The sequence below is a fragment of the Penicillium brevicompactum genome, assembly GCF_028827555.1.
Source record: "Penicillium brevicompactum strain IBT 35665 chromosome Unknown utg000009l_segment0_segment0, whole genome shotgun sequence".
Lineage (NCBI taxonomy): Eukaryota > Fungi > Ascomycota > Eurotiomycetes > Eurotiales > Aspergillaceae > Penicillium > Penicillium brevicompactum.
The window spans coordinates 204,470-223,296 of record NW_026623212.1 but is presented as its reverse complement, the minus strand read 5'-3'; the positions used below and the strand labels follow the sequence as shown (position 1 = coordinate 223,296).

The 18,827-nt window shown below is 50.6% G+C and overlaps 6 protein-coding genes across 6 annotated transcripts; 3 read left to right on the top strand and 3 right to left on the bottom strand.

The window, feature by feature from the left end:
• Positions 1–1,284: 1,284 nt before the first annotated feature.
• On the top strand, positions 1,285–2,586 carry N7506_011526 (uncharacterized protein; the record flags this gene model as incomplete). The annotated part of the gene is made up of 1 exon (XM_056960817.1): positions 1,285–2,586. One exon carries the CDS (start codon positions 1,285–1,287, stop codon positions 2,584–2,586), a length of 1,302 nt encoding a protein of 433 aa, XP_056805351.1.
• Positions 2,587–2,683: 97 nt separating this feature from the next.
• Positions 2,684–4,810, bottom strand: N7506_011525 (NADPH cytochrome P450 oxidoreductase family protein; the record flags this gene model as incomplete). The annotated part of the gene is made up of 1 exon (XM_056960816.1): positions 2,684–4,810. The coding sequence occupies one exon, from the start codon at positions 4,808–4,810 to the stop codon at positions 2,684–2,686; it is 2,127 nt and encodes a 708-aa protein (XP_056805350.1).
• A 1,339-nt stretch (positions 4,811–6,149) lies between these two features.
• Positions 6,150–6,984, bottom strand: N7506_011524 (non-canonical purine NTP pyrophosphatase; the record flags this gene model as incomplete). Its single annotated transcript, XM_056960815.1, has 6 exons — positions 6,150–6,244; positions 6,294–6,359; positions 6,408–6,444; positions 6,504–6,648; positions 6,696–6,769; positions 6,823–6,984. 6 exons carry the CDS (start codon positions 6,982–6,984, stop codon positions 6,150–6,152), a joined length of 579 nt encoding a protein of 192 aa, XP_056805349.1.
• A 1,153-nt stretch (positions 6,985–8,137) lies between these two features.
• N7506_011523 (F-box and WD domain protein) lies at positions 8,138–10,726 on the bottom strand (the record flags this gene model as incomplete). Its single annotated transcript, XM_056960814.1, has 2 exons — positions 8,138–10,386; positions 10,513–10,726. The coding sequence occupies 2 exons, from the start codon at positions 10,724–10,726 to the stop codon at positions 8,138–8,140; spliced, it is 2,463 nt and encodes an 820-aa protein (XP_056805348.1).
• A 2,356-nt stretch (positions 10,727–13,082) lies between these two features.
• On the top strand, positions 13,083–16,035 carry N7506_011522 (Rho family guanine nucleotide exchange factor CDC24; the record flags this gene model as incomplete). Its single annotated transcript, XM_056960813.1, has 4 exons — positions 13,083–14,054; positions 14,108–14,356; positions 14,431–14,617; positions 14,678–16,035. 4 exons carry the CDS (start codon positions 13,083–13,085, stop codon positions 16,033–16,035), a joined length of 2,766 nt encoding a protein of 921 aa, XP_056805347.1.
• Positions 16,036–16,659: 624 nt separating this feature from the next.
• N7506_011521 (pyridoxal phosphate-dependent aminotransferase) lies at positions 16,660–18,266 on the top strand (the record flags this gene model as incomplete). The annotated part of the gene is made up of 4 exons (XM_056960812.1): positions 16,660–16,744; positions 16,798–17,273; positions 17,328–17,613; positions 17,665–18,266. 4 exons carry the CDS (start codon positions 16,660–16,662, stop codon positions 18,264–18,266), a joined length of 1,449 nt encoding a protein of 482 aa, XP_056805346.1.
• Positions 18,267–18,827: the final 561 nt, after the last annotated feature.

Here is an 18,827-nt window from a genome sequence, read left to right as displayed (position 1 = left end):
GCTGTGCAGCCGTGGAGCACCCACCTTATACACGGAGTAGAGATTGGGTAGTGCTGTTCAAACTGATTATTCGGGTAGACCAGTTGCAACAAGCTTGGAGTTGAAACTGGAATGAGTCAAGTGAAGTGCTCATGAATTAATAATCCACCGGTGAATCTGCCGAAAACAACAAGCGTGGCGCTTATAGCCGAGAAGTACCCGGGAAGCTTTCGGTTCCCCACTGATGATCGGTCCCGGATTTCGGATGCTTAAATCGGGGCTCTCTATACATTTTATATTCTCCATAGATCGTACAGACTCGGGTAGTATGGGCGAAGTTTTTATCTACAAGCATGGTCCTCAAGAAGGCTTCATCCCTGTAACTACTATAAATCCTTTTTACAAGGTCGAGGTCTGGTTGCTCTATGATATACCAGGAAGCCAAGCTTAGAAATTGAACAACTTGGCTCTCAGGTTCACAAGGTTGTTCGCAAGGCGATTTTTAGTCTCACCGGCGTTTTGAGCTTGCTCTGCCGGGTCTTTTAGGGTTGTTGTACGGAGTAGAGAACAACAACATACCACAATTTGGGTAGTTAGCAATGCCACGAAAAATGAGACAAAAGGGGGCAGAGAAAAGCAATATGTAGATATGAGTTTAATTCGGGCAATGTGCTCGCTTGCCATCAAATATGTTGAGAAACCTTGGAATGTGCTAGGTCCGGAGAAAGCGAGATTATCGGTCGAAGATAGAAAAAGGCACTTGATCCCAAAGCTGATTGGCTTCCATCATATTGTAGATTAGGCAAAAGATCCCGCTTTGTGTGAATCAAGGCTTAGCTAGATCGAGTGAACACCCGTGGTCATTGGCATCTATGTTTGGCCTGAAGCCGATGATCGTGCAATAGGCAGACACATTGAAAGACTCTTCCAGTTTAAGGTCAGAGTCATTTCCAGGGTCCTGTGGAAAGAAATGCCTGTTTTTTTCAGCACAATCCCCCTTAATTGGACCTTTCTGCTGTCATTCATTTGATCTTTCAGATATACTTCAGGTCACGTGTGATCTATTTTCGGCGCTTATGTCATTTCGTCTGATCCCGAAAAGGAAAAAAGGAGAACGAGTACGACTGCCTCTCTCAAGCCTCCATGATGGAAAGCACACAAGCCGCGATTCGATCGCGGAAATCTCATCATAAATCTCGCTCGGGCTGTGGGAACTGTAAGAAGCGACGTATCAAAGTGAGTGACCCCTCCATTCTCTGTCACTCATCTTCATCCACTCTTCTCCCACTCTGTACTGCATATACTATGGACAATCACGGGAAATCCACTCCCCTCAAGGGACTGAGAATCCTTCGTTCGATATTCTGCTTGAGCCCAAAGCAGAGAGATTCGACAAAGAGTGAGACTCTTCACGGGAATCTCACTAACAGCTGCCAGTGTGACGAAACGAAGCCGGCATGTGTCAAATGCACCAACCATTCCATTGAATGTGACTTCCTCACAGCAGAGACCTCCTCTCTTTCGCCTGCCTCTTCAGTATCTCAACCTGTATCTTCAAATACGCGGTTTAGATTCAAACCTTCCAAATATCAATCTAGCAAACGCTCATCCTCGGTGACGAGTACACGCCAAGCGTCCCAAGAAGTCGTCCCAAGATCAGAACCTGCTGTGCCAGAATTACCCCAGCAGGAAACACTATCGTTTGACGACCTCAGACTGTTCCACCACTTTGTCACAGAAACCTACCGCACCCTAGCCGACCAGTCAACCGACCGCAATCGAGTATGGCAATGCCGGATCCCCGAATGGGGATTCTCCACTCCGTCGATCTTCCATCTCATGCTAGCAATGTCAGCGTTACACAAAGGCCATCTCAATCAAGATCAACGAGATCAGTACGTAATGCAAGCAGATGCGCATTTCACATTCGGCATTCGATCCGTCTCTGCAATCCTATCACGGCTGAACGCAGATAACTGTCAATTGATCTACATGTCTGCCGTGCTGATCTGCTTTGTGTACTTTGCTCACGGCCCAAGACCCGGCGAGTACCTCGTCTTCAGTCAGACGGGAAAAGCAGAATGGCTTGTTCTCATGAGAGGAGTGCGATCTATCCTGATGTCTCACTATGAGAGAATCTTCAGCGGTGTTCTGGAAATTCAAGATGATCCCACTATCCAGGGAGTCAACCCGTCGCTGCAGGATGAGTTGAGGGGGCATCTGTCTCGCATTGAAGGTGTGCAGCTCTTCATTCAAGCGCAGGTTGGCGTGGATCACTGCGAGATATACTCGGGCGCTCTGGATAATTTGAAAGAAATGTTCGAGGAAGCATATCAGATATACAGTGCGCAGAAAGATGGAACCTGTTTCATGTCTGTTGTGGTTGGATGGATATACCGGCGGCCAGAGGAGTTTATTTGCTTGCTTGAAGGGAGAGACCCATACTCGTTGGTTATTCTTGCGTATTGGTGCGTGCTTTTGAAGTTTATGGGATCGTCGTGGATGATGATCGGCTGGGACCGCCATGTCATCGGAGGAATCCAAGAATGCCTGGCTAGTGAGTTCCACCCATACATAGAGTGGCCTGTAGGTGTGATCTGCAGTTGAAGTGACTAGGGGAGAAAAGGAACTCTTGGAAATTCATTGAATCCGCTCGCTAAATAGTATAACCCAAAACATGTATCATCTAAGCATCAATCGTCCTCTATCCCCAAACATCTTCCTGCCACTTGTTCTTCTTCTTGATGGACTTGCTCCAAGCATTCACCTCATCATCACTCCATCCTTTGGCCTCCTTCATGGTCTTGCCAACAACCTTCTCCACTTCACGGGCCATGCCAGCGCGACCACAGAGGTAGAAGTTACCACCATCCTCGATGAGTCGCATCACATCGTTTCCAAGCTCACCAACCCGGTCTTGGACATATCGGCGCGGCGTCCCCTCTGCTCGAGAGAAAGCGGTCACAATCTGCAGACGGCCGCCCAATGCTGCTTGCATTTCCTCCAACTCCTCACGGTAGATATAATCTTCTTCTGGGTTGCGACATCCAAAGAAGAGAATCATCGGACCGACTTCCTTGCCAACCTTCAACACCTGGCAACGCTCGGATAAAAAGGCGCGGAAAGGCGCGATACCTGTTCCTGCAGCAACCATGATAAGAGGTGTCTTTCCCAGAGCCGGGAGCTTGAACTTGCTTCGGCGAATGTGAGCGAAAATCTTTCCGCCTTGGAGGGCATCGCTGGGACCATTGAGGTGGTAGGTAATTCCACTGGGATGCTGTTGGGAGCGAGCTTGCTGGGAGATGGCAAGAAGGTAGTTGGAAGTGACGCCGTGGATGAGCTCGTCTGGGTTGTCCGGAAGGGCAGTTGATGAGACAATCGCTGTGATGGATGGCTTGCGAGGTGAAACGGCACTGCTTGATGAGATGGAATAGAATCGGGGCTTAATGTGTGCCAATGTCTCAACGAGGTAGGAAAGTGGGATGTTGTCCCATGTCTTGTCCGGACAGGCCAGTTGCATCAAACGCCCGATGTTGACATGGGTGCGACTGATGAAACTAGCGTAGACTTCTTTATCTTGGCCCAGTCGGAGGAGGTAGGCCTTTGCTTCGGGGGTAGGTGCGAATTGCGCAAGATCGCGAATGGTATCGCGGTTAACGGGAGCGCAGATCTCGAGATAGTAGCGGAACACAGCATTGGCACTGGTAGGGGTTGGAATGGTGATTTTGCTTGCTGGGTCAAGCGCTCTGATGATGAGTGGGATATCGCGGCGCGCAGAAATGCCCAGCACGCCGAGCAGACGTTCAACCTCAACGTCTGGGTTACCAGGCCAAATGGCGAGATGATCTCCAGTCTTGTAGCTCAGTTCAGGCTGGCTAGACAGATCCACATCCATGTGAAGACAGTGGCGGTCAGAAGAGGTGAACAATTCTCTGGAATCGGTAATGCTGAGTGTACGGATGGCTGAAGACTGGGCTGCAGCTTTGGGGGCTTCATTGCGATTGTTCGGTTCGCCGTGGTGTAGGTCGATAGGCTCGAGGGAGTCATCTTCTTCGACCTTCAGGCTCGGAATATATTTGGCCTCCACCTCTTGGAAACCAAGTTTGTCCTTGAAGACGGCGAAGAGGTCTTCTTTCCATGCCATGAAGTCTTCTTCGGTCGCACCTTCAGCGTCATTTGCCTTTCCAACAGGCATCAGAGCCCCGGCGCCGAGCTTGTCCAGGCCCTCGACAACCAAGTCGACCACTTTGTTATAGAACTTATAGTTGGTGTTTCCCAGCCCAAAGGCGGCATACCGCAGGTTGGCAAGCGACACATCGGTGGTCCTGGAGATCCAGCTCCAGAATTCGGCGGTGTTATCGCTGGGGTCGCCCTCGCCGTAGGTCGAAACAACGAAGATGGCCAAGTTGGAGACAGGGATTTCACTGATAGTGACGGGGTCGTAGTCCGACAGGTCAGCAGTCATTGCCTCCTGGCCCCAGCGAACAGAGATCTCCCGAGCAAGACGATGGGCAAAGCCTTCTGCCGTGCCAGACTGGGATCCCCAAAATACCACAATATTCTTCCCAGTTTCTTCCATCTTCTGTGCGATGTTGCGAGTCTCTTGGTTGGCCGAACCGGCCTGTCCGCCATTCTTGAGCTGAGGTCGCTCGTACAAGAGATATTCGAGAGGATCTGGCTTGTCCCATAATCGACCTTTCGCGAGATATGTTGCTCCAAGTCCACCTAGAACGGCTAAGGCGGCATAATCAGCAATGCCTGTCGGGGTAGTGTATTTCGAGAGCTCCTGCAGGAGCTCTGGAGGGATGTTCAAAGGTGGGAAGGTCGCCATGGTGAAGACAGACTTGTGAGAGTGAGAGTATCAAGTCATCCAAGGTAAATTTCTGCCGTTACATAGAGGGGCCTATGGATTCTTATATTATTCCAGGGTCCAGATGATGTCCTATCAAGACGAGTCATGAAATAGGTTTCCGTCGAGATGAGCTTTTGGTTAGAATTTCCGATCGGCTTTCCAAGTGGCAATGACGATTCCTACTTCACCATATCTCTCGACGCCGAACGTGGACAATATCACTGCCAATCCGGAATCTAGACACACTGCGGGTCGAACGAATGGGGCCATATTCGCCGCAGCTGAGCAAGTCCCAGCAGGTCGATACCCCACATTCCCTATCGACTGCGGAACTTGTCCAGGTGGAATGGAAATTGCGGGGAATCAGAGAGCATATCGCGGGGGAACTGGAGTTCTGGCGATATTGTGATTGGTGAGGTTGGGAGAGGATGTTGTCCAAAGAGGAAATGTCCCCCGATTACGGCAACTGTGCCCGGAGGGGGGATTATCTCCTTTTACGACTTCAACGCCAAGAATATTCATTTGCTTCAATTCTGTGGGGTAATCAGAGTAAATATGACCTGCTTGAAAACGAATATGTATATCAACTCAAATTGAACGTCCTTAGTTTTTCTAGTGAACTGAGAATTTGAACCTTGGTTGCTCTGCATGAGGTTCGGATACCTTCTTAGTCCTACACAACTCGGTACCTACCTTGCGCTGTCCAAAAGGACAGAAGTTTGCAATATGAGACTTACCCTTTGGGTCACTGAGATATTCGACATATGGTATGATAGGGAAATACGCAAAAACTAACAAGCTAACCCCAAAGGCATATGGGGCAGCCGATGAATCCGGCAACAAAGTGTCAAATTTCTTTGAAAGAGGGGGATCAAGTGAGATAAATTAGTAAATTGGGCAAGTCAATAAAGTGCCACCCAGTGGAGCAACGAGTCGACATGCGAATGAGAAAAAGGAGCTCTGTTAGCGATTGTTTGAACACCAAAGAAGAGCCCGCATGTAAATGCGAGGCCATCGAGACTCTCTGCATCCTTCATCTCTCGCCTTGTGAGTTGGTAGCCAACATGCCCGCGATGCCAGCCAGATATCAGACACTGGCGTGTATCTTCATGATCTGCTGTATACTCCTGGGCTTGAACATTAGATCCGGACAACCAATCACCGCTCGTGGACAGTGAGCCGTGCCAGATCAATCGCTGAGACCAAGAGCACACTGCACAGTTGGGGCGGGGAGACCTTCCGTCTCGAGAGCGGGCAAAATGCCTGACCTTAACACGGGGGAGGTCAAGCTGGTAAACTCATAGAAGTGGAGGATGTTTCACCCTCTTTTCTTGGTGTCAAGACTTGATGGTTGGTGTGAGTTAGCCACTGCTGGAATTTGCACAATGCCTGATATCGATGGGATAGTTTGTTCTGCCTCGAATTAGCCCTGTTGATACCAAGACCCATATTTCAACATCACCAACTTTCTTGTCATGCTCCATCTCAGCAAGAGTTTGCCCATTATGTTCAAAGATTGGCTCCCATCCTAATGTGCCATCAGTATTGCATACTAATCAGTCGCGAGAGGACATACCGAACACAGGTGGGCCGCGAGCAGGTACGATTTTGCCCTAAATTTGTCAATGATCGAGCATTAGGAGATTATCAACGTGGCTGTCAGATGGAGTACCTTCAATCTTCCTTGGAATATCAGTGGATCCATAGTTGGCCCCGATGAAAACGCAAATGTACACACGGCCTCTGCATGTTTATCCTCATATGGATACAACAATCTGTTCAAGCCCTCATTTCCCAATGACTCCAGGAAGTATTTGCTTTGTATGACTTAGCACGCGAAGACTGCAAGTTCCAAGCCACATACACATAGGGACCTGGTAGGCCATTCATAGCCCGAAACTCCAAGGCCGAGTCCTCGATCAAAACCGGTCCATTGATCTGAAACGACGATCGTCAAAAAATAGAGTGTAAAAAGCATACGGGTGTCGTACAATTTGAGCGGCCCGTCGACATTTGTCGCTCGCGATTTCTTCCAATGTTCCTTGGATCTCGGGAATGTCCAGCGCCAGGGGCTGGACCGGGATCGTGTCGCCTACAATTGCATGAACCTCAATCACCTTGTTGGGGTTCCCTGTCACAAAAGTCAAAGGCATCGTGGTATTTAAGTTGGTCGCGATTACGAAGTACTCCGTAGACCAAATGAGACTTGTGTCTTCTGAGTCACTATTCCTATTCAGGCTTAGTACGGAATCGGTACGATCGCGATGCTCAAGACATCTCGCGTTATTTCCACCTGGGTATATGGTGGGATAATCACAAGTCGAAATGACTTCCTGGCTACACGTTTATATTTCCTGACCTTTTGTACCTTCCATTGTGTTGTGGATTAAACCATTACCTGCTGCTGACCTCAGACTTCAAGTTAGATGTAGGCTTCGGCTGACCACCAGGGCAGACTAAAGATATTAAGTGAGTCATAAGATGGTGCTCGTCAGGGCTCTTTCTTCTTGCTTTCTTCCATGGATGAGTCCGCTGGTCGATGCTTACGAAGATTGCTTTCCATGGTTTTGGTGGCGGAATCGACCCGTGCTCCCGAGAGCCCTGGAGTGTACATAAACCTTTTCCTTTTCCCTGGGTAGAAGTGATTACACACCTGAGCAGATGGCCGGGGGTACAACCTTGGAATAAATGTCCACCTGGGCAAGATGGGAGGACCAATGCGATTTGCTCGGTTGAGCATACCACTCGAAGAAAACCACTTTGAGTAATTGAGCAGTCTATACTGATATTCTTGCGGAGTTTCTACAGATAAGGATGATGATACGAAAGAAATATTTTTGACCCTAGTCCAAGGCCCATGGTACCAAGCGCCGAAACAACTAAGTAGAAGAACCGCAAGCAACCATGAGAAAGAATTCCATGCAAGGCTAATAATGACGATAATAATAATGACAGCACTGACGCCATATGCGAATCAGATGCGGAAAAGCAAAATCAACCGAAAGAAAGATAAAAAGTCGTTGGCATGGCTCCGCGCGAAATATGCGAGAAATCCCTCGTTAGATCGAAAATGCCCACCGAACACACCGAGACGGATCAAAGAAAGAGCCATGAAAAGCAAGAATAAGAAATAAAATGATAATAATAGGTATAGCACGTGATAGCAATAGCATTGATGCAATTAGAAGTCGTCAATGAGCACCGAGATCATTCACCATGTCGTCTCGAGGTTGCGTCCAGCGCGAAATGCAGTAGAGTTTCAAAATAAAGGGGGTCGGTTTTTGAGATTAATAGGCATAAACATGATCATAGTCCCTGGAAGAATGGGCATGCCTCGATGATTTCTTCGTCGTCGTTGGCAAAATCCCATCCTACAATGCGAGGGTCGACGCTGGCACAAATGATTTTCCTCGCGTCAAACTGAAGTTTGAATACTCTCGCAGTGTTATGAGGTATAAATGGAGGTCGGCGTGGGTGGACGTGGTGATGGTGGTGATGAGCGGCAAGAGGATTGGGTGGGGCCCCGTTGGCGGCTGCAGGGGGCATTGCTTGGCCCTGGTTGTGGGGATTGGCGGGCCCAGCATGGGCGTTCGCATTGGGGAGTTGGCCGCCAGCCTGTTGACCAGGGAGTGTCATGAGAACCTGGGCTGCTTGTAGGTGTTGAGCTTGAGCGGCGACCGTGTTGCGCGCCATTTGACTGAGGTTGTCATGGGCGGTATTGGCGATGGCGTCGAGTTGTTTCAATTGATGTGCCTGTGTCCATTTCCCCTCGCCATCCTTGTGCCAGATCACGATGGTCTCATCATAAGATCCTGACACGATGCGGGACCAATTGCTACCTCCACCCCCAGGGGGAATCTTAGCTCCCAGCGCAGTGATATCGCGAGGGTCTCGTGATCCGTGGGTGTCAGTTTGGTAACCAGTTCGGCGTCGTTGTTCTCGCCGACCCAGATCCACGGCTTCTCCAGTCTCTTGAGCAGCGAAGAAGTCATTTTCCACGGCCTGCGCTTCTTGACGAAGGGTTTCATCGGCGCCGGGAGGATCGCCAAAACCTGCTTGAACGGTCCGAACGAGGTTGCTGTGACCGCGAAGGCAGGCCACCTCCGCCCCCGAGATGTGATCATAGACGCGGACGGTGTTGTCGTTGCTGCCGCTAATGATTCTGCGACTGTCGAACTCAACACAAGCGATTCCCTTTTCGTGGCCCATCAACGTCTTCGTACAAGCACCTGTTCGGATATTCCAGACTTTGATCATGCGATCTCCAGATGCAGTGACAATATCATCCCCGTTAAGTTGCATGGCGTTTACGGCAGCACTGTGTCCATGCACAGCCATTAGCAACGAGTAGGGCTTGAGGGCTTGAATATGGCCATTGGCAATGCCGGCTTCAATGAAATTGGGTGAAGCTTCCTTGAGATCAATGATATATGAAGGATACGCCGCTCCACCCCCTCGGCATACCTGCGGGTAATCTGCGCTGGTGGGTAGCATATCCCGGCGGCTCCATACCTTAACGGTTCGGTCTTTCGAGCAGGTGACAAGGTAGCGTTTGTCGAACTTGAGGTTCAACACAGAGTCAGCATGCGCTTCTTTGATTTGATGGATCAGATCTCCGGTGGAAAACTTCCAGACGATGACAGTCTTGTCACTGCTGCCAGATATAATTATGTCTTCCTCGGGATGAGGGTCAAACTGGAGACATAGGACCGACTTGGCATGCCCTCGCAGTGCGTTGTATCGCAGTCGTTTAGTACTCAGATTCCAGACTCGGACGGTCCTGTCACGGCTTCCGCTGACCAGCCAATCACCTTCGAACTGAATTGCATAGACACATTCCGTGTGGGCTTCGTCTGGGTAAGAAGGGTCTGGCAGTTGAAAATTGGTGTAGCGGCCTTTGTGCCAGTTTGCTTCGAGACGCCGCCGCTGCTTATAAAGGTGGGTCCAGTTGATTTGAGCATTGCCGTTGGGGGATCGCAGGAGCAGAGAAGTTTGCAATGGTGGGTATAGAGGCGAGGAGGCCACAGAGAGTGAATCTGGCAGGGTGAAGTCTGAATCGTGAGAGGAACCTGGGGTGCGTTCATTGCCGTCGCTCATGTGGTGGTCCCCTTCGTCGTCGGCTTCCATAACAGGACCAAAAACGGTCGAGTGCTGCTGTTCGCCGCTCCGTTCATGCCAGCTGGGAGGGACACGTTTTTTCTGTTTGGGTTCTCCGAGATCTGGTTCCGGATGTCGCAGGCGAGACTTGCGCGTCTGGGGCGAGACAGGCTCGAAATTTTCTTGCTCGAAAGCACGAATCGCGGACAAATCCGATCGCCAACCTTCATTTGCGTATAGAAATCTCCACAAACCGGAGTCTAAGATCCGGTCGCGCCACGAACGAGATGCGAGCGATGCATTGAGGAGAGTACGAGGTTCGAGGTAGGAGAAGATTTCGAATGTCACCTCCGGTGGGAGCTTCACGACCGGGTCCATGTGAAGTATCGGGTTTAATCGTTCGACCACTGCGACGATGGTTGAGGTTCGAAGAGATCGGAGAAGACTATATGCAAGTTCTGGCAGATGGGATTAGCAGGGGAACAACGAAGCGGTGAGAAGGGGCGCAATTTCTCCACATGAGGCGTTCATTGCGCGACCAGGGATCATTCCCAAGAAAGAAAGGGAAAGAAAGGATATCTTACCAGCTCTGCCGGCTTCACTCTGAGCGAGCACCCAGTTGGGAAGTGCCATAACATTTTCCGACCCCAGATCCTTGTCCGTCTGGCTCCGGGTGTCGTCCGAGTAGCCTTCATCTAATTTAGACGATGGGGATAGCGACGGCGCGGGGAATTCGGAGACGGTCTGCAGTTGCAAGGCCGGGGAGATCAGGGCATCGGGCATAGGCTCTCCCTCCATTGGTGCGGATTTTCAACAAGAGTCTATACGATGAATCCTGCCGATGGCAAGCGCAGGGCGCGATATCCGCGAAAACGGAAATGGAAATAGCCAGCGCTTCAGGAGATGAGAAAGCAACAAGCGCAAACTGTTGAGAGGGGGGAGGAACGCGGAGAGAAAAGACGGCGTTTTTTGTCACGTCACGGATCCACCCCGGAGAGATCGTACTTCGCCGACTTCCCAAAAGGTTTCTGCAGCTTTCTAACAATGCTTTCTTCTCTTTCTACCCTTGCAACGAACCTCTTGGGGACACTTCATATTCACCCTTGAATGCCCCTGCGGTGGGTCACGTGAAATTGAATTTACCTGCATGTGTTTGATTTGGCTCTTTATGTCTGTGTCGACAAACATTGGAATCTATTCACTACGTCCGCCGAAGGTGAACACGCGGAGTATCGAGCAAGAATGCACGAACCATATCGCCTACAAGGGGTGCTGAAGTATATAAGTATATACCGTGGCATCAAGCGGCCAGCCATGACTTTCCCTCTGCTCACCTGGGAATCCTCGCCACTTACTCCGTACTGATCACTGAACAATGCTAGACTCCCTGGTTGCCACAAGAGGATCAAACCAAGCATCGTCTGCCCGCAAGAAAACAGAAGTATACAGTGTATTTTTGCACCAAGTACTTTTCCCAAAGCGCTCATTTATCTATCCCTTCTTCGCACCTGGGCAGACTTGGTAGCCAACCAAATCCTCTTCCTCCGCCACCGTTAAGTGAGACCTCGGGAGAATTGAGGGTATGTCCAAAGTACCATAAGTGAGACTCCTTGATCATCCATATTTCCATGTGCGTAGAGATCGTACCCACAGGGACTATCTGTCCAAGGACAAATCTGCGGTCTGCCTTCAGTCCGTCGGCCACGACACCTCTCTCGATATATTCTTTTGACATTTGTAGAAAGAAACCAACCCACCCTTGGTCCGCATCATACGCGAAGGGTATAGCAGGTAGTGCATTGGAGTACTCTTGAGAATAGTACTGTGGACTGGAATCACGATCTTCAATCAACGTAAACATTGTCTTGGTAGCCCCTCCCTCACGTAGTTACTCCATGGCTGGAGCGGGAACTAAAACCTTAGAGAAACTGGAGAGTTTTCGGTTTCTTCATTGATCCCGAGGTCCCTCCATTGATATGTGTACGGTTTCAAGCCGCAACCTTGGAAGTTGAATCATACGTATCAAGAATCACAATGATAGTCGATATCCATGAATGTAAACAATGCGATTCCAGTGGTCTTCACGAGTCGCTCCTATAACGGAGACCATGTCCGTGGCCCTCGATCGAGTGAATGTAGAGGAGAATAGCCTTGTATACATACGCTGTAGTCAAAATTGAGGTGGCAGCCCCGGTACTTCCATTTTCTCCATTCCCTGCATAGTTTAGGGCCCACGGGTGTGGTCGCAGCTAGGATCTTATATTGGCGACTAGGGCTAAGAAGACGGTGGAGACCCAATGCAGATAATGTCAACGATCTCAGAAGATTCAGCATTGACCTCTATGCACACATAGTACACGAAGAATGCACACAAATGCACAATAAAGGTCAAGAATGTCCAAAAGACCAGGTAAATATAGATCGGAAGTCGAGTTGCCCCTCTCCACATCCCACCGCCCGATGGAACACACGCTAATCCTCTTTGGGTAATTGAAACTCCTTCGGCTCACCCTCTCTCCTTTCCTCCTCCATCAGCATTCACATCTGTCACTTTGGTTTCTCTGCTCTATCTGCTTTTCGGGGCCTTCTTCTTGCCCGTCATATCGTTGTTGCGCAACTCCTTTACACTTCTCGGGTCTGCCCATTGCTCCCCCTCCTAGCGGTGTATTTCGCAACTCCCGCCCCCCGAACTTACTTTCACTGAGTTGACTCGCTTGCCCGGCTGCAGCGACCACTCACATACTCAAATTCTCCTCCCATCGATTGGGCACGACTGCAGGTCGGAAGATATTCCTTGAGTCTCTCCTTTTTGTACTGTCAAGTGACGGTGACCGACATCCCGCGCTTTCGATCCTCCGTATTCACATAACCTCTACTCGGCGGTTCAAGTTTCGTTGCTTCCTACCAGATATCGGCAAACTGGACTGTAACGTTCGAGCGAAATCTCCATATCATTGTCTTGAAATCCGAATATCGAATCTCTGTTGTACTTGCGACGTGCAACTTACAACCCACCCTGGGAATCCATGATCTTCACCTCCCCGCTCCCGACGCTTCGCGATCCCTCCGCACCCATTCCTCTCGGGTCTGCTGCGCAGATTTAAATTGAGTCTGGCTGGTCTATCTCATCTGAATTCGGTCGAGGAACCTGAATATGATTGACTCAACGATGAGCGGCGCTCCGGTCGCCGAAGATAATATCATCAACCGGCGTGGTGGAGAATCGATTTATCAGAGCTGTGTGAATTTGAGACGGAGACTGTCCGAAGTCCCCAACTTTGAGCCGTATCTGCAAGAGATGGATGAAGATGATGCTCTTAGGGGAAACACGGATCCCGTGGCCTCCTTGTGGAACTGCCTTCGGAATGGATACCCTTTGTTGAGTATCTACAATGCATCGGGCCCTGATGACATATTGGAAATTGATCCCAGCAAGGTGACGGAGGCAAAGCGTCCCAAAGCGGCGACCTTCAAGTTCTTGCAGGCCTGCCTGCAGGACTTGGCGTTCCCGCAACAAGATTGCTTCCTGATCACAGATCTTTACGGCGAGAGTACGACTGGATTTATTAAAGTGATCAAGATGGTTAACCGCGTGGTTGACATCCTTGAGATGCAGGGCCAATTGAAGCAAACCGAAGTTACAGAGACGCCCACTGGAGCCAAAGCTCACGTGAAACTCACCAAGCGAGAGCACATCCTCAAGGAGCTTCTGGAGACGGAGCGTGACTATGTTCATCACCTACAGAATCTTCAGGCACTGAAAAAGGAACTGGAGGAGACAGGTGCTTTGACAGGCGACGCTAGTCATCAGATTTTCCTCAACTTAAACAACCTGCTTGATTTTGCGCAACGATTTTTGATTCGCATGGAACAGCATTATGCCTTGCCGGAAGAATTGCAGAACTGGGGTCAGCTCTTCTTCTCGCACGAAGATGCCTTCAGGCAATATGAACCATTTATCGCAAACCAGATGCGATGTGACCAAGTTTGTATGCAAGAATGGGATAAGATTCATAGTGCGCCTCGCCATTTGGACCTGCAACAAATGGTCGCGCAGCCGAAAACATTGAACGGCTTCTTCGTGAAACCTTTCCAACGCTTGACTCGATACCCGCTTATGCTCTCGGTAAGACTCCAACTGAAATCACCGCCCCAAATCGGCCGCTAACAACTTCTCAGGAGCTACGCAAGCAATTAGAAGATGCCCAGCTGCAGACAGATATCACACATGCAATTGACTGTATCCAACAAGTGCTTGACTATGCCAATGAGGCTATTCACAAAGAACACCTTGCTGCGGCAGTAGTCGATCTTTCTGAGCGCGTGGATGATTGGAAGGCTCTGAAGATGGATACATTTGGAACGCTTCTTCGGTTTGGCACGTTCCAGGTCGTGAAGGGCGATAGCGGCAAAGATAATGAAAGAGAGGTTTGTCATTTCCCCCGACGCGATGTCTCTTGCGTTCAGTCTTGAAGGGAAGATCTCGCTGACAGGATCATTAGTATCACATCTATCTCTTCGAGCGAATCCTGCTCTGCTGCAAAGACATCAACCCCAACAAGCAAAAGACGAAGCTGATGATGCAGAAAGACAAGCCGTCTTTGAATGCCAAGGGAAAAGCACGCCTCCAGTTGAAGGGCAGGATTTACATGGCCAATGTCACTGACATTGTCTGCCTTCAAAAGCCTGGTGAGTATTAGTCCTCGGCGTTGTGCCCAAAGCCCTCAAAAACTAATTCATTTGCTGTAGGGCTTTACCGAATCCAGATCTTCTGGAAAGGAGATCCCGGCGTGGTCGACAATTTTGTCATTCGTTATGCCAATGAAGATACCATGCGTAATTGGTACAAGGATATTGACACCCAACGGGCGATCCAGGCGGAGCGACGCACTATGCGCAACACTGGTACATCTGACAGCGAATTCACCTACATGGAAGGCATGGGCAACATGCCAAACCCCTACCAACAAGAGTACGACACCGACGACCCCAGCAAAGACCAATTCTATTCCGAATTCGCCATGAGCCGGAATGCATCCAGCACCAGTCTCCGGACTCGGTCGGCAACTGGAGGCAGCACGAGCTCTGTGCCTCACCCCAATGGCCGACCACGTTATGCCGGCACCGACCCCACGCTTTCTGTGCATACTCAATTCTCTGGAAACGGCAGCATGTCACCCGGCGATCGCAACATGAACTCCTACTTCTCCCCCACAGAGACACCATCCACGCGGTCGAGTTCTCAGTCTGGATTCTCCTTTGGTCGCCAGAACACAAACTCCACATCTGCATCTACAGCCTGGAATGAGGAGTCCAACCGATACACAGCACCAGCATTGTCCCGTGTGGCATCGCGAGAAGGGTCAACCTCAGGGGGATACTTCCCACCTCAGGCTAACGGCCGAGGTGCTCAGCGTCCGTCTTTGCCTCCGCTCACGGGTCCCCAGGCCGCTCACACAGCCAACGGTATGGCCCAACGCATGCGATCGGCCAGTAGCCCCGACATCCATCACCACAATAACAACCCTCCCGAGGCTCGTCGTTACATGGGCGTCCATACCATGCAAACGGTCGACAATGTTCCAGTACCACCGATCCCCGCTCACATGGCCAACATGAAAGCGCCTGTCAACCGTAGCCAGAACAGCTCGCCGACCAGTCAGCTTCCCCTCCGACCTCAGCCATCACTCCACACCACGCACTTTAACGAGCCGGAGTACAACGAAACTCGCAACTCTGGACAGCTTTCAGATCATGCCACCTCGCCATTGACCCAAGAGCCCGAGGGAGGAGACCAATACATGCCAACTCAACTCAAGGCAAAGGTCAACTTCGAAGACAACTACGTCACTCTAGTCATTGCCACCAACATCTTGTTCCGCTCCCTGACGGACCGCGTGGATGCCAAGTTGGCGCGGTTCACCGATCGATCGATTGGAAACAAGACCGTCCGCTTGCGTTACCGTGATGAGGATGGCGACTTTGTGACTATTGACAGCGACGAAGCTGTGCAACTTGCATTTATGGAATGGAAGGAGCAAAATCGCGATTCGCTCGCCAAGGGCTTGGTAGGAGAGATCCAGCTCTACTGTCAAGTCGTGGACTGAATGACCTCTCGCGCTGCTTTTGTTTTCTTTTTCATTTTGAATACCCTATCCCCAAAGACTTTCTTGATTCACACGGTTTGCATCGCCCTCATCTTCTTGACTTCACTGGATTGGCTTGAGATTGAGCAGCGGGGGGGGATACTTTTTTCTATCTCCCTTTGACTTTTCAGCGCTAGTCTATCACAGCTTTTGCATAATGATTTGTTTACGGCAGTGTGGGATTTTTGACGTATGCCGAAGTTGACGTAGTTCGGCGCAATCAAAAGCCGAGAACGATCGGGATGCCGTAGAGCCGATATCCCCAGGCTTGGCAGGTAGAGCTATAGCTTCGTAGCATCGAGATCATAAAGATCGACTCTGTACGATGTATACCAATTCAAGACTCGTGCTCTAACGGCAAAGAGTGATTCGCCCCCGCATCTGCAACGATCGGCTTTGAAGTTACGGTGAGTTGGGCGCAAACGATTCGGTGATTTCGTCGAATCGTCGCCCGCGATTCCATGGGCGAAGCGTCATTTAAAAACACAAACACACAAACCGGGAAAAAAACCCTTACGCTTTCGTCCCAATATTTCCCCCTCTGCATAGACACACTATCATTATCATCTACCACCCTTCGGCACTATGTCGTTCTCCGGTCGCCGCCTTAGTCTCCTGCGCCCATCAGACAACCGCCGCGCTTCCGCCACCAAAGACCTCTCCACTAACGGTACGTGCCTATGCAGCCAAGAATGCAAGGCTCAACGTCCTAAACCTCTCTAGAGCTTCACTCCGAAACCCATAGGCAGTTCCGCGCTGCTCACGAAGGCCACCGTCCTCACGCCGGTCTCGACGCTTCCCGTGCCTCCACCGGTGTCGTCTGGTGTACCGAGCGTGCCTCCGAGCATGGCTACGCCGAAGATCCTTCCGGCTGGGCCAACCTAGGTCAGGGTGCCCCAGAGGCCGACGATGAGATCGAGGGTAGTTTCCCCCGCCCGACGTCGATCCCCATTGCTTCCGCCTCGCGGGAATATGGCCCGACCGCCGGTATTAAGCCGCTGCGTGCCGCCGTCGCTCGTCTGTACAACGATCACTACCGTCAGGGCAAGGAGAGTCAGTATACCTGGGAGAATGTCTGTATTGTGCCCGGTGGTCGCGCCGGTCTCATCCGTATCGCCGCCATCCTGGGTAACTCCTACCTCTCCTTCCCCATTCCCGACTACTCAGCGTACTCGGAGATGCTGAGTCTGTTCAAGAATGTAAGTGGCGGGTCTTGATTCGATGATGGGGTAATGTCAACTGACGAGTGTTAGATCGCGCCTATCCCCATTCCCCTGTCTGCGGACGACCACTACCACATTCACCCCAATAAGATCGCGGAGGAAATTGCCCGCGGTACCCAGGTCCTGTTGACCTCCAACCCTCGTAACCCTACAGGTCACTTCGTGTCTGAGGAAGAGCTCATTGAGATTCAGGATCTCTGCCGTGACCGTGCAACTCTCATTCTGGATGAGTTCTACGGTGGTTACAACTACACAACTGATTGCGATGGATCGACAATCAGTGGTGCTGCCAACGTCATCGACGTTGACAAGGATGGTACGAACACACTTCCTCCAATCATCCTCTCCACCCACTGACCAAATGTAGATGTCCTCCTTATCGACGGTATGACCAAGCGATTCCGCCTGCCTGGCTGGCGTATCGCGTGGGTCGTCGGACCCAAGGAGTTCGTCAACGCCCTTGGATCCGCCGGCTCCTACCTGGACGGTGGTGCCAACGTGCCCTTCCAGGAAGCCGCCATCCCCATGCTGGAACCCAAGCTGGTGCACACGGAGATGAAGGCCCTGCAGTCGCATTTCCGCGAGAAGCGCGACTACGTCTTGAAGCGTCTGCATGAGATCGGTTTCCGCGTTCAGGACGTGCCCCAGGCGACCTTCTACGTCTGGTTGGATCTGACCTCTCTCGATCCCCCCTTGCCTCCCCAGGCTAATATCTCCGATGGTTTGAACTTCTTCAACGCCCTTCTGACTGAGAAGGTCATCGTTGTTCCCGGTATCTTCTTCGACTTGAACCCGGCTAAGCGTCGTGATCTGTTCGATAGTCCCTGCCACCACTTTGTGCGTCTGAGCTACGGACCCAAGATGGATGTGCTGAAGATGGGTCTGGATGGTATTGAGCGCGTGATTAACCGTGCCCGTGATCTGGGCGTGGCTAAGTGGGAGGATGAGGTTGCTGTTACTGATGATTAAATCTAGAAATGATTTGAAATTTTGGTCGCATCTAGCTTATATGCAGCACTTTTGATTGTTCAACGGTTGTTTTCTCCATAGTGGAACTACGACCTACATATATGCAGATAAGATCTAGAGTCCGAGGCCTTGTTTGCATATGCATTGCATTCAACGAGATGTATCCACTATGTAGATTGTATGGAGTAAGCATGAGTTCTATATTCCGTAGTTGAAGTTCTATATGCCCAGGTGATCCTGTCGGGGTTTGGAATGGCTCTTGATTGACATGGTTACTCCGTACTCCATACAAGTGTTACCCCCTGTCCCTTTTCCACACGGCTTGAAGCACCTCGCTAACCTTGATATCAACCTGCCTGAAGCAGTATACCGAGCTCGTCGGCAGTTCCAATTAGACTCAGCTGTCATACTTCGTACAAACTCGCAGTTTTCCCCCTCGTCTAATATTTCCCAAAAGGGCTTAGTGGCATCTGGGGAGCCTGGGGCACCCCACGAGACTTACAAAGTATCATTACGCCCCTTCTCATTGGCGAACTCCCCTGGATAATTTCTTATTCTCAT